The sequence below is a fragment of the Mesoplodon densirostris genome, chromosome 2 (assembly GCF_025265405.1).
Source record: "Mesoplodon densirostris isolate mMesDen1 chromosome 2, mMesDen1 primary haplotype, whole genome shotgun sequence".
NCBI classification, from domain to species: Eukaryota; Metazoa; Chordata; class Mammalia; order Artiodactyla; family Ziphiidae; genus Mesoplodon; species Mesoplodon densirostris.
The window spans coordinates 5,284,627-5,297,565 of NC_082662.1; the positions used below are offsets into that span (position 1 = coordinate 5,284,627).

At 46.2% G+C, this 12,939-nt stretch overlaps 1 protein-coding gene across 1 annotated transcript in view; it reads left to right on the forward strand.

The window, feature by feature from the left end:
• CAMTA1 (calmodulin binding transcription activator 1) overlaps positions 1 to 12,939 on the forward strand; it is an 899,418-nt gene that overhangs the window by 433,070 nt on the left and 453,409 nt on the right. Inside the window, exon 6 of the mRNA XM_060088900.1 lies at positions 6,779 to 6,914. Coding sequence (XP_059944883.1) covers positions 6,779 to 6,914 — 136 coding nt within the window. The remainder of the gene's footprint in view (positions 1 to 6,778; positions 6,915 to 12,939) is intronic.

A 12,939-nucleotide genomic window follows, 5' to 3' on the forward strand; every position in this document is an offset into this window, starting at 1 on the left:
TTTTCCATTTTGTCCATGAAAAAAACCAATCTTAAAATGTATACAGAAATACAAAGGACCTAGAATAGCTAAAACAATTTTGAAAATAAGAACAAAGTTGGAGGATTTATAACGCCGACTTCAAAGCTTACTATAAAGCTGCAACAATCAAGACAGTATTAAAAAAAAAAGAGACAGTATAGTATTGACATAAAGATAGAAAATAGTATAGAATATGAAGTCCAGAAATAAAGCCTTATGTTTATGGTCAATTTATGTTCAACAAAGGTACAAAAGTAATTCAGTGGGGAAGAGGATACCCTTTTTTTAAAAAAAACTAAAACAAAAACAAATGGCACTGGGACGATTGGATATCCATGTGCCCAAAATCAACTTAGGCCCTTACCTCACACCATACACAAAAATGAACTTGAATGCATCATAGACGTAAATGTAAGAGCTAAAATTATGAAACTCTTAGAAGAAAATACAAGGGAAGATTTTTGCAACCTTGGGTTAGGCAAAAAGTTCTTAGATATGACACTAAAAGCATGATTCATAAAAGAAAAAAATTGATAAATTGGACTCTACCAAAATTGAAACCCTTCGCTCCTTAAAAGAGGCAATTAAAAAAAAAAAAGAGTCATAGATTGGGAGAAAATACTTGCAAATCACATATCTGATGAAGGACTTGTAACCAGATTTTATGTAAATAACTCTTACAACTCAAAAAGAAGAAGACAAACAACTAAATTAAAAATGGGCAAAAGATTCAAATAGACATTTTACCAAAGAAATTACATGAATTGCTAATAAGGACATGAAAAGATGCTCAACATCATTAGTCATTAGGGAAATGCAAATTAAAATCCTACCACAGGGCTTCCCTGGTGGCGCAGTGGTTGAAGGTCCACTTGCGTATCGCAAAAAAAAAAAAAAAACAACAAATAAAAACAAAACAAACAAACAATAAAACCCTACCACACACCTACTAGGATGGCTATAATCCAAAAGACAGACAATACCAACTATTGGGGAGGGTGGGGAGACTTTGGAATCCTCATATATTTCTAGAGGGAATGTAAAATCATGCAACCACTTTGGAAAATAATCTGGCGGTTTTATTTTTATGTGATCAGATGTACCCATCCTTCACACATTGTTGCTAGATTTTTGAATGTTTAGGAAAGTTTTCTCTACTTTCAGGTTAGAGAAATTCACCTGCATTTTCTTCTAGAGTAATGTATGATTTTATTTATTGCATTTAAATCTCTGGTCCGCTTGGAATTTATGCTGCTTGTAAGATGTGAAGGATTGATTAAATTTTATCTTTTTTTCCACATGCCAACATCACTTATTAAAAAGTCAGTCTCCTCCCACTGACTTGAGATACCTCCTTCACTGTATACTAAATTTGTGTATGTAAGTGGGGATAGTTCTGGATTTTCTATTCTGTTCTATTGGCTGTCTATTTATTTGTATGACAATTCCATACTTTTTAAAATATTGAGGCTTGGACTTCCCTGGTGGCTCAGTGGTTGAGAGTCCACCTGCCGATGTGGGGGACACGGGTTTGTGCCCCAGTCCGGGAAGATCCCACATGCCGCGGAGCGGCTGGACCCGTGAGCCATGGCCGCTGAGCCTGCGTGTCCAGAGCCTGTGCTCTGCAATGGAAGAGGCCACAACAGTGAGAGGCCCGCGTACTGCAAAGAAAAAAAAAAATCTATCTATCTATCTCTCTCTCTCTCTCTCTCTCTCTCTATATATATATATATATATATATAGAGAGAGAGAGAGAGAGGCTTTACAGAATGTGTTAATAGCTGGTAGGGCTAGCCTCTAAACCTAGGTGCTCTTTATTGGAATTTTTCTGCCCATCCTTGGTGTTTTTTTCCCCTCCCAATAAACTTTATAATAAATTTTTCTAGACACAGAAAACATACTCTGCTGGGATTCCTGTTGCCACTATGTTACATTGATAAATTAACTTTGGGAAGATTGACATTTTTATGATCCTAACTTTTTCTAACCTTCTTCATTTATTGAAACCTACTTTTGTGTCTTTTAGATAATTTTAGTTTTTCTCCTTAGGTTTTGGGAATTTCTTATTATATTTATGCCTAGGTACTTCATTTTATTTTCTCTAGTAAATGGAGTCTTCTGTCATTCCTTCTGTCTGTTTTATTTGTGTGTGTGTGCACATGTGGGTGTGTGTATATGACACACACACATAAGCTATTATTTAAGCATGTATATTTTATTGATTATGTATCTTAATTTTATACCTGTTTGTTTACTTTTGTAATTTGCAGCAGATTTTCCATTGGTCCCATGATCTTTTTACCATATTGCACTGAGTGTTACTGGCTTTGCTAACTATTAGTTTCTTAGATTAAAAGGTTTCTTGCCTAGAAACCTCCCTGGTTAGAAAGAACCTCCTGGTTGTTCACCTTTTTTCCCTTGACATTCCTCTCCCTGCTGCAATGGAGGACTTGGATTGTTTTCCCGAGACCCTCTTACGCTGTCAGCCTTAGTTTGGCTTCTCTCAGAAGGAGGTCCTGAGATGAGGATTTCAGTACAGGCAGTTTATTTGAGAGGTTGTCCCAGGAAACAACAGAGGGGGAGTATGAACGTGAGAGAGGAAGGGGAGGCATAGAAAGAAAGGGTATTTTTTTCCCAGCAAGTCACCACAGTGGGTGACTGGAGCTTGTGCTCTGGGAGACGGTACAGAGTACCTAGAGTTATCCTAACCATGGGGCGGGGAGGTCTGGATGGCTTCTGTGTTATCCCAACCCGGACAGGAAGTGAGGAAGCTGGGGAGCCACCCACCAAATCCCCGTCCATTGGATGAGGGGTGCTTTCAGGGCATCAGGGTTCACCCAGCCAGTAGAGCAGAACTGGGATTCAAACCGGGACTGGCCCCACAGTCTGTGCTTTGGAGGTAGCTCTGGAGAGTCATAGTGACTCCAGGTGAATCCTGCTCAGTCACTTTCTGGCTAGAAAGGCTTGATTTCCTCATCTTTATGTTGGGGATGGTAATAATACCTACCTCGTAGGGTTGCTGTGAGGATGAAAAAATGTAGGTTATAGACACAGACATAGATGTAGATACAGATATAGATGTAGATGTAGATATAGATACAGATACAGACATAGGTGTAGACATAGATGTGGGTGTAGATCCAGATGTAGAGACATAGATGTAGACATAGATGGAGATATAGATGAGATATAGAGACATAGATGTAGATAGAGATATAGATACAGATACAGACATAGGTGTAGACATAGATATTGGTGTAGGTACGGACATAGATATAGATGTAGATAGAGACACAGGTGTAGACAGATATAGATGTAGACATAGATAGAGATGTTGACATAGATGTAGATGTAGACATAGACACAGGTGTAGACATAAATATAGACATATTGGAGATACAGGTGTAGATATAGACATGGATACAGAAGTAGATGTAGACATAGATGTAGATATAGATATAGAGATGTTGACATAAATGTAGATGCAGACACAGGTGTAGACATTGATATAGACATAGATGGAGATACAGACGTAGATATAGACTGGATACAGACGTAGTTGTAGATATAGATGTAGACGTAGGCATAGATGTAGACATGTAGACGTAGACATAGAAGCAGACGTAGGCCACACGTGGCGCGCTCCCCCAGCACTGGCAGTAACTGGGAGCTGGTGACACTGTCGTGTGGCAGGACTTTGGTGCCTCATCCTTGCGGTTGCCGTCACCTTCTGTCCTCAGCTCCATTCCTGCTTGTTTGCTCTTCTCAGATGGGTGCTCCCTTTCGTGCTGTCCTGAAACTTACCAAAGCTCTCCCCTGACGGGCCCCCTCTCGCACGATCCGGCCCACCTCTCCTTCTCCCCAGGGCAGCGCTCTGGCCCCCTGCCTTCCTCGGATCCCTCCCGCCAGCTCCCACTTGCTCTTGACTGTGTGCTCTGGGAGGCGGCGCAGCCTCACTTCCTTTGCATCATGGGGCACGTGGGCCCCTCTGCATGCAGCCTGTCTGGCTTTCCCTTTGCCATTCTCAGGACCCGTGAACTGTGCGGGGAGGGACCTTCCCCCATCACGCAGAGCAGAGAAAGTTCTAATAAAATCCGAGTGGCGGATTAAACACTATTAGGTTGCTCATTATTGCACGTTAAAATGATGATTCCATTTATTAAGGCCATTTAAGTTGGACACTCTTGTCCCCTGTGGGATTATGTCCTACTGAAAGTGTTGGATGACAGGGCCCCTCACGCTCCCAGAACGCAAAGGGCAGGTCACCAGAGGAAGATGGGTTTCCTCGGGTGGGTGCCGTTGTTATTCTGACTGTGGATATGATGGTGTCTGGGGGCGTCCCCTCTCTCTGGGTCATACCGTTTGTGATCTGTGGACAGTTGGCCTGAAGACACTGCTGAGGTTCACTGACCATGTTTAGACAGGGCAAGAGGATGGAGCAAATCACACTTCCTGTCTTAGCTCATGAGAAGCTGGATTGGATTAATGTCCTGTCTTCTTTAGCAGATGAGTATTCTGGGACCGAGGGAGTCCCTGCAACGCTCTCGTGGGTGTCTTCTTTCCTGTTTGGAGGGGGCGAGACAAGCAGAGCCCGTCTATTTGATCAGATGTCTTCCTTTACTTATTCCTTGGACAGTGGCTTAAGCACAGCCGTTGGACTTTGGGGACCTTCTAATGAGTCTTTTAGGAAGCGGGAGGACTCACAGCACTCTGGAGATTGAGTGCCTGTACCTAGAGCGGGGCTGAAATGAAAAGGGGCCGGCACCGTGGGGACCGTATTCCAGCCCACCTGCCATTCAGAAATGAAAGAGAACTGTAAGGTTTTCAGTGCAGACTCGTAAGTGCGAGACAGATACCGTCAGGTGACAGGTTGTGACAGCGCGTGGAGCTGCTTCCCCATTGTTTTAGTGGGTGCAGACTTGGGGAGGAAACCAACACTGACACAAACCAACTGCACGGTGACTGGCAAACAGTGAAGTGTTAGGAGTCGCTGCTGAAAGTCGATAATTTCCAATGGAATTCCTGTTGAGTCATCACCTGGCCGCTGAACGACACAGCCCGTCTGGGTGAGAACTACAATTAGCTGCTGTCAACCTGGAGTGATTTTTTTTCCCCCTACAGACAGTGGAATAGTAAGACATCAATAGCTAACGTTCTGTACCCAACTGTGAAGTGGCCCATAGTTCAAAGGAGGAGAAAAGAAAGGGATGGAGGCTCTTGCCCCAGCCCCAGGGAAGACCGGCTACTTGCTTTCTCTCCTCTGCCACAGCAGAGAAACAGGAGCCGACTTGCATCAGAAGGAACCTATCTATGAAACAGAAACAGAATCACGGACATAGAGAACAGACTGGTGGTTGCCAAGGGGGTGGGGGGTTGGGGGAGGGATGGAGTGGGAGTTTGGGGTCAGCAGATGTAAGCTGTTATATATAGAATGAATAAACAACAAGGTCCTACTGTACAGCACAGAGAACTATATTCAATATCCTATGATAAACCATAATGGAAAAGAATATTTTAAAAAAAGAATATATATATATATATGTATAATTGAATCACTTTGCTGTGCAGCAGAAATTAACACAACCTTGTAAATCAACTATACTTCAATAAAAAATATATTGATTAAAAAAAGAAAAAGAAGAAACCACTTCCTTTGCCTTGTTTGTGTCAGGAGCTCTCTCACCCCGGCTAGGAAGGAGCTGGAAGGCCTGTGTGGTCCCCTGGGTGCACAGATCACTCCCCTTTCCTTTTTCTGTGTTGAGCCTTCAGGTGGAGAGTGACACAGCTGGCTAGGGCTGGTGCGCCATGTCTTGTAGCTTTCGGGGGCATCTTCCTGAAAGGATGGACCTGCCCCCAGCTGCTGGGGCGTTATTCTGGAAGGTTTCCCATAGCACTTGCCCTCAGCTGCCAGGGGAGTTTAGTTCTTTGTCTCCTTGGTGTCTCCAAACCAAAATTTGTCACTGCTACAGCTATAGGATGAGCGTAAACATCCTCTCCTCTTTGCGGTTGACGCTTGGGGTCTTCTAGGGAAATTCAAGGTTCTCTTTGTTCTTTTTAAACGGCACAGAGCGTTTAGCAAGTGGGTAACTAGTTTTCTAAGATATGGTGGTCGTGGACCGAATGGACAAATTGGCCTGGCAGTGCTGAGCCCTTTCACAACTGAAGCCCAAATGGGAAAGAATCAGGTACTTAGCTTGCTTGGGAAGAAAGGCTGTAGGGCTCTTCCACATCCAGCAGGAATCTAAATGCAGGCGATGAATCAAGAGCGTCTGGCCTCACCGACTAGTTTTTCCATAAAAACTAGTCATCTAGTGTCTGCGTTAAACTTATTTATTTACTAATGTTAGATGATGAATTAAAAGATGTGCTGAAAATCTTTCTACAAGAGATAAGATATTGCCGGCTGCCATAACACTCCCGGCTCTTTTTGCTTTCTTTCTATTTTTCCTACTTTTCAGGGCAGAGCTCGGGCTCCCACACCATATATCCTGATTAGATAGTGGATATTACTAAGGGGATGTTTTTTAAGCCTACCATTGACACATTTAATTCATTAGGTACCAAATCCACAAGCAAATTTTGCATGGCCATAAAACATGGTTAATCCAGGGAGCTGCAATAAAAGGTGAAAAATTATGGTCCAGCAAATGTGGAATATTGCTCTTCTGTAGAGACTTTTACTGGTCTACGATATCTTTCTTCATAAATTTTTCTTCTGCTCGGTTCTCTTGGTAACTTAACCATTTGTTGTTTCCAGACCGCAGAATGGCTCAATGATCCTCTACAACAGGAAGAAAGTGAAATACAGGAAAGATGGGTATTGCTGGAAAAAGAGGAAAGATGGGAAAACGACCAGAGAGGACCACATGAAACTGAAGGTCCAGGGAGTAGAGGTAAAGCGCAGACACGGCTCTCTTGTTCTACAAATGTCATTTCTGGGCTGCCATAGGATGGAACTGCTTTTGAGTCATTTGATGCCAGGCACTTCTTGTCAACAGTATTTTGTTGGTCAAGACCCTGTTTGTTGTTTTTCTTTTTTTCCTAACTTTTTACCCTATAGTCGCCATGTAAGTTTTCCCTGAAACCAGATGTAACTAAGATGCTCCTGTTTCTTGAGAGTCATTGGTGTACAGATTGGGAGCAGCAAGATTCTTGCAGAATCACAAGGAGCCTCCAGTGCCTTGAGAGTTTGGGAGGAAAGAGGGAGCTGTGTAAGGCATCTCCCTCTTGAGGTGGCCCGGGACGCCTCTGTTGAGCGGATCCCGTGGGAGTGGTGATCCCCAACCAGAGCCTGGCTTCCCTCTCTCTAGTGACAGACCCTTCTGTTTCCCACTGGGTGTTGCAACCTCAGGGAGCTCACAGGTACTCAGGGCTGGGACAGAGGTGGGCACGGTAGAAAGCATCTTGGGATGTTGTGCAAGCTTCAGTTTGCGGGAGGACAGGGTACAGTCTGGTTTCCTTGGTGTCGTGCTGACCCCACGGGTCTCACTCTGGAGGACCCATGGAGACGTCCCCCCAGTTCCTCTTTTCCATTTTTTGAGGGCCTGAGCCATGTGTCACAGCCGGAGAGAGAGGGTGTGAATCGTGGTGCATTCTTGGCCAGTGAGTTAGTGGGCACCCACTTCTCTGCTTTCCTGGCTGATCCTTGTAAAGGATCTTCCCCGGGAGTATGGCAGCTGCTGTCTTGGGCCAGGAGCTGGGAAGCTGGCTGTGAGCCACCTGGGAATTCACAGTGGTCAGAGAGGGGGCTCCCAGAGTCCGCTGGTGTGTTGGGTCCTCCAGTGTGTCAGGATTAATCTCCAGGACCCACTCGAGTTCACCGGCTCACCCTCCACGCTGACGTTCTTTGTGATGCACTTTATCATTATGACTCCTTCTATATTAATCATGTGCTTTTACGGCTGTTAAAAATAGCATCCAATGGCTTTTATTATATTGCTCCACAGAGAGAGATAACTTGTGTTTATGCTTTTGCGTTTTTTTTTTAAACACCTAGTAACAATGCTTTATGATGATGAACAAAGAAAAAGGCGGGATAGGAGAAATCCCAGTTCCCTGGGTTCTCCAGGGCTCAGTGTTTGCAGGGCATGATAGAAGCAACTGCAGGAAACATTCAAATGCAGATTACCAGAACGTGCTGTTCCAGACCCAACTCCAGGACTGTGACTGGTGATTGTGCAAACAGATTAGCCATTGTTACCTAAAATGAGGGAGGTGGGGCTTTGCTTGAATCCTCCTAGACGGAGGAATAGATAAGAAAGTGAGAAGTTGGGGAGGGGCAAGTGAGGGGCCACTCGTGCTGTGGGAATTCACACCCAAACCTCGGCCATCAGCCCCATGCTTGTGGGCCTCTGGTATATTTCATCTCCATACTTTGTAAATCAGGAACTTCTGGTTGTAAGTAACAGCAGGGTGGGATTCTACCTCAGCAGCAGCCAAAGCCCGGTGTGGGGGGGGGAGCCATAGGGTTCCTTTTCTTCCCTCCTGTGATAAATTAGAATCGTCCCTGGATGGAATCAGAATGATTTATGGTTATTCTTAGGCCATATTTATGTCCAGAGTTACTCGTGGCTTCCTCACTTGCGGTCTAACACGTAGACATGTGTGTGTGGGCGGTCTGGACCCTCAGACCACCGAGGAAGGGGATGGACAAGACAGTGCAGGGTTTCCATGACTTTCTGGGCGTGAGCAACAGCAGGGCAGTAGGAACGGGAGGCGGGCTTGGAGGAACCTTAGCAGCAACACAAGGGGTGTGTTTTCAGGTTCTTGGAGAGTGAGGACCCAGGTGGGTGTGAAGTGTGGTGGCCGCTCCCATTGGGCTTGGGGAGCTGTCCCATTGAGTCGATCAGCAGACGTTGACTGTGGCCCCTACTCTGTGCAGGGCCCTGTGGTGTCTACTGCGAAAATAGGAGCCGTGTTCTCTGCCCCAGGGACTCGCATTCAAATCGAGGAGGTAGCCATGTCCATACCTACAAGTCATGAACAGTACTGAGGAGTACAGAAGGCTGAGCGTTTAAGAGAAGTGTCCTGGGAGTTCAGAGTGGGCTGGGATGATCAGAGAAGCTTCCTGGGTGAGACGGGCCATAAGTTAAGCTCTTATAGTTGGGGAGGATTGTGTGTGTAACGTAGTGTTTCCCAGCTTAACTTTCTCACTTAGCCTTTGGATTCTGAGATCCCCTCTTCCCTTGGAACTGCTCTATAGTATTCAAGTGTATAAGCATTTGAATCGCTCCTTGGTCGGTGGACTTCTGGATTCTTTCCAGTTTTCCAATGTTACGATACTTCAGTCAACGTTCTCATCCATGTCTGCTTGTGCACGTGTGCAACCCAGACCTGGTATTGCTGGGTGTAGGGTCTGAGTATTTTCAGTTTAACTGGATGCTGTCAAATGGCTCCCAAGTGGCTGTGCTAACTACCTGCCCACCAGCACTGAGACTGACCATTGCTTCTGCACCCCCTCGCACGCTGATGGGTGAAAGATGACACCCTGTTCAATGTGAACTTGGGTTTTTCTTAGTTATTCGTGGGGCTGAGCTCATTCTCGCGTTCATGGATGTCCTTTGCTGTGGATTGTCTACCATGGGCATGATTTTTAAACAGCCCCAAAGGAGGATTTATCTGGCAAGAGCAGCCCCACATCTCACCGACGTTCCTCTTGCATTTGCTCTGATCTGGACCAGTGGCTGGGAAGCCCAGTTGTCATGCAGGGGACGGTAGGCAGGTGGTCCTCCCCACCCGGGAAATTGCAATGCAGATATACATGGGTTTTGCGTCTCACAGGAGGAGGGGGACTTCCCAGTTTGGACTCTGCTTCCTTCTTCAGTGGATTCAGTCAGGTGTTTCCCATGGACTTAGTACATATATCATGCCAGGTACGGCGCCAGCCAGCTACCCCTACCGCTGGGTGAGGCAGACAGTCCTGCCCAGGGTCTTGGAGTTGTGATTTTCTACCACTCCAGCTGGTTTCCTCAGTTCGAGGGCATGATAGATATTTGTATCTACCATTTAACATATCACTTGCTGTAAGCCTTCCCTCAGGCCAGGAGAGCTTCCAGCCCTGTTTGTAGAACTGCTCAGAGGTCTGGCTTCTTTTGTTCTCAGAGGCTCAGGCCCTTGGTACACACGGCAGCTCAAAGGCGCATTGATTTTCTCATCCAGGCCCAGGATGGGGGCAGCCGCTTTTGAAGCTGATGAGCTCTTAGGTCCGTGATTAGTTGTCTTGTCTATAAGCCAAGGAGAAGCCAGCTCAATAAGGTTTCCTGGGATGACAGAGGTTGGCAGGGAGGAGAAAGGAGGTGGTTGTGATGTCAACGTTTCATGAGATGAAATCTCAGCAGGCCTGAAGCGGGTCCTGCTCTCCAGGTAGATTGATGCCTGCTTACCTGGGGCCTGAGGTGTGCGGGGAGAGGACCTCTGATGGGGGGGAGCATTTCCTGAATGCAGAGAGGCACACCTGGTGCCCCCATGTCTCCAGGATCACCACGGCATGGGTGGGCTGAGCTGGGTGAAGTCAGCCCATGGAGATGTTGTTCTTCGGGCCAAGCTGGAAGAATACCTTTCAAGTTCATGGTGCTTTTCTCTGGCCCCAGAAGCTTGCGGGGCTGTCTTCTGCCCTGTCCTTACCCCTCTCTCCTGAAAGCGCCGGGTGTCTCAGAATCCAGGCTGTCGACTTCCTATAGCACTTTCACTGCTGGGTTCCCATAACAGGAACCACCCCTGGCCACAGGCTTACAAGTGTCCTGTACACCATCTCACTTGACCCTTCTCAAAACATCCACACGAGGTGCCTATTACTACACCCGTTTCATAGATGTAGAGATGGTACCTCGTGAGGGCTTCTCTTGCCCCACACCCCGCCACAAATCAATGCAGAGCTGGGACGTGAGCCAAGATCCGCCTGGCTCTACAGTGTGAGCACTCGCCCTGGGCATTCTGGCGGGGTTTTGGGTCAAGTCCAGCACATACCCTTCGTTCATCAGCCAGCTGTTGAATGCTTTCTACCCACCAGCACTGGGAGAGGTACCGAGGAGGCAGTGATGTCAACAAGAGCCCTCCCCTTCTCGTGGGGACAAAAAAAATCAAAACGTTAACGTGGGGTCATGAGGGCTGGGATGGAAGAATTACAAGGCTCTGGACCAAACACATAGCAGGGGTGCCTAAGGCAGACTTGGTCTTAAGAAACGACATCAACGCAGGGAACCAGGTGCTGGTAAGGGCTGGACAGTGAGGGGGTAGGGATGGAAACGAGCAATGGGCAGAGGCAGAGGCTGCTGAAAAATAGCTAACATGGTTTACAGCAACAGGGGCCCAGAACTGTGACGTGTTAGCATCTCTCTCAGCCCTTTGCAGACCACATACTCCCCCGCCTGGGGACGAGGCTCTCTGCTCTGATCACAAGGCATGCCTTGCCGTGACGTCCTGCCTTTGGAACCAATGCGTGGACATTGCACAGAAGCTGTTGACTTGACTGTGGGTAGCATGGACAAAGGCATCCTTCCCCACTGAGCCTGTTCCGAGGTAGACAGGTACCCCCTGGCCTGGACCATCTGCCCAGCAGAAATGCCAGCCATTGCCTCTGACCAGAATTTTCAGCAGTGAAGAGAGAGTTTGGTTTTCCTGACCTGTTTGTGCTGCCTGAAAGAATGAAAAGCTGCTTTGACTTCTCAACTAAGTGCCCAAAAGCTCAAAGCCCCGTCTTGAATGTGGAAGTGGCAGGCAAGGTTATGTTTTTGGACATGGCCTCATTAGAAGTGATATTCTTTATTTGGACACTTAGGCCACGTATTAAGAAGGAAAAAAAAAGCACCTCTTTTAAAAGTAGGAATGATATTGCAGTTACCGCATTAGGAATTAACAGGGCATGAAATAACTGTCTGCCTCGTGGCGATGTCAGATCATTTCAGCTCTGTTTGCAGCCATAAGATAAATAGGTATCTTGCTTGCAGCTGATGGGAAATATTTGAAATAGCCAGCCACAAACATGCATGGTGCCCAAATTGGGTTTGGGAAACAGCAATGAATAGATAAGGGGTAAGTAAGTGGGCTGATGAAACAGCCGAGTGGCAGAAGCTCACAAAAGGTCAAGTGAGCCTGCATGTTGCCACGTTGTGCTTTTAAACAGAATACAGATGTTTTGCTTTCCGTAAATGATCATGTACCTTTGGTCTGTTGATGTCTTATTTCACTCCGTTCTTCTTCAGACTTGCCATGCGCCCACTGGTCTACACTGTATAATGTGTTCCTTGCTCAGAACCTCTTTTCCCCACATCTACATCGAGACTGTGTTAGCCTTGTAACTTCTGAACCTTCTAGGGCATCTTCCCTGATCCTCTACAGTCAGAAGCAATTATCCCCTGTCTTTCATTGCCGTGGCACTCCGTCTGTACCTTTCCTGAAGAGGTGTTCTCTTTGACTCTATATGAGCTCTGTCCAGTTCAACAAACATAAATTAAGTATCTAGTATTTTCTAGATACTAGAACTACTAGAACACCTCTATCTGGTATCTACATACTAGGTGATCTATTAAGCACAGGATCTAGAGAGGCAAGTAAGGCAGAGCATCCTTTTTTTAATACTGTTTTTTATTAAAAAATTTATTTATTTATTTATTTTTTTATTGGCCTCACCCTGAGGCATGCAGAATCTTAGTTCCCCAACCAGGGATCGAACCTGTGCCCCCTGCATTGGGAGCACAGGGTCTTAACCACTGGACCACCAGGGAAGTCTCAGGAAAGAGCATCCTACTTGGGAAACTTTCAGAACCATGAACCTGGTCATTGCAATATGATGCGGTGATTATTGCCATGGAGAAATGGTGTTAGAACGAACTTGTTTCCCTGTCTGAGGACAGGGTCTGATCAGTCACCCATGGGAACTCGTTCTGAGCAGTGGGATCTGCTGAAGGACCACCTGCCTTC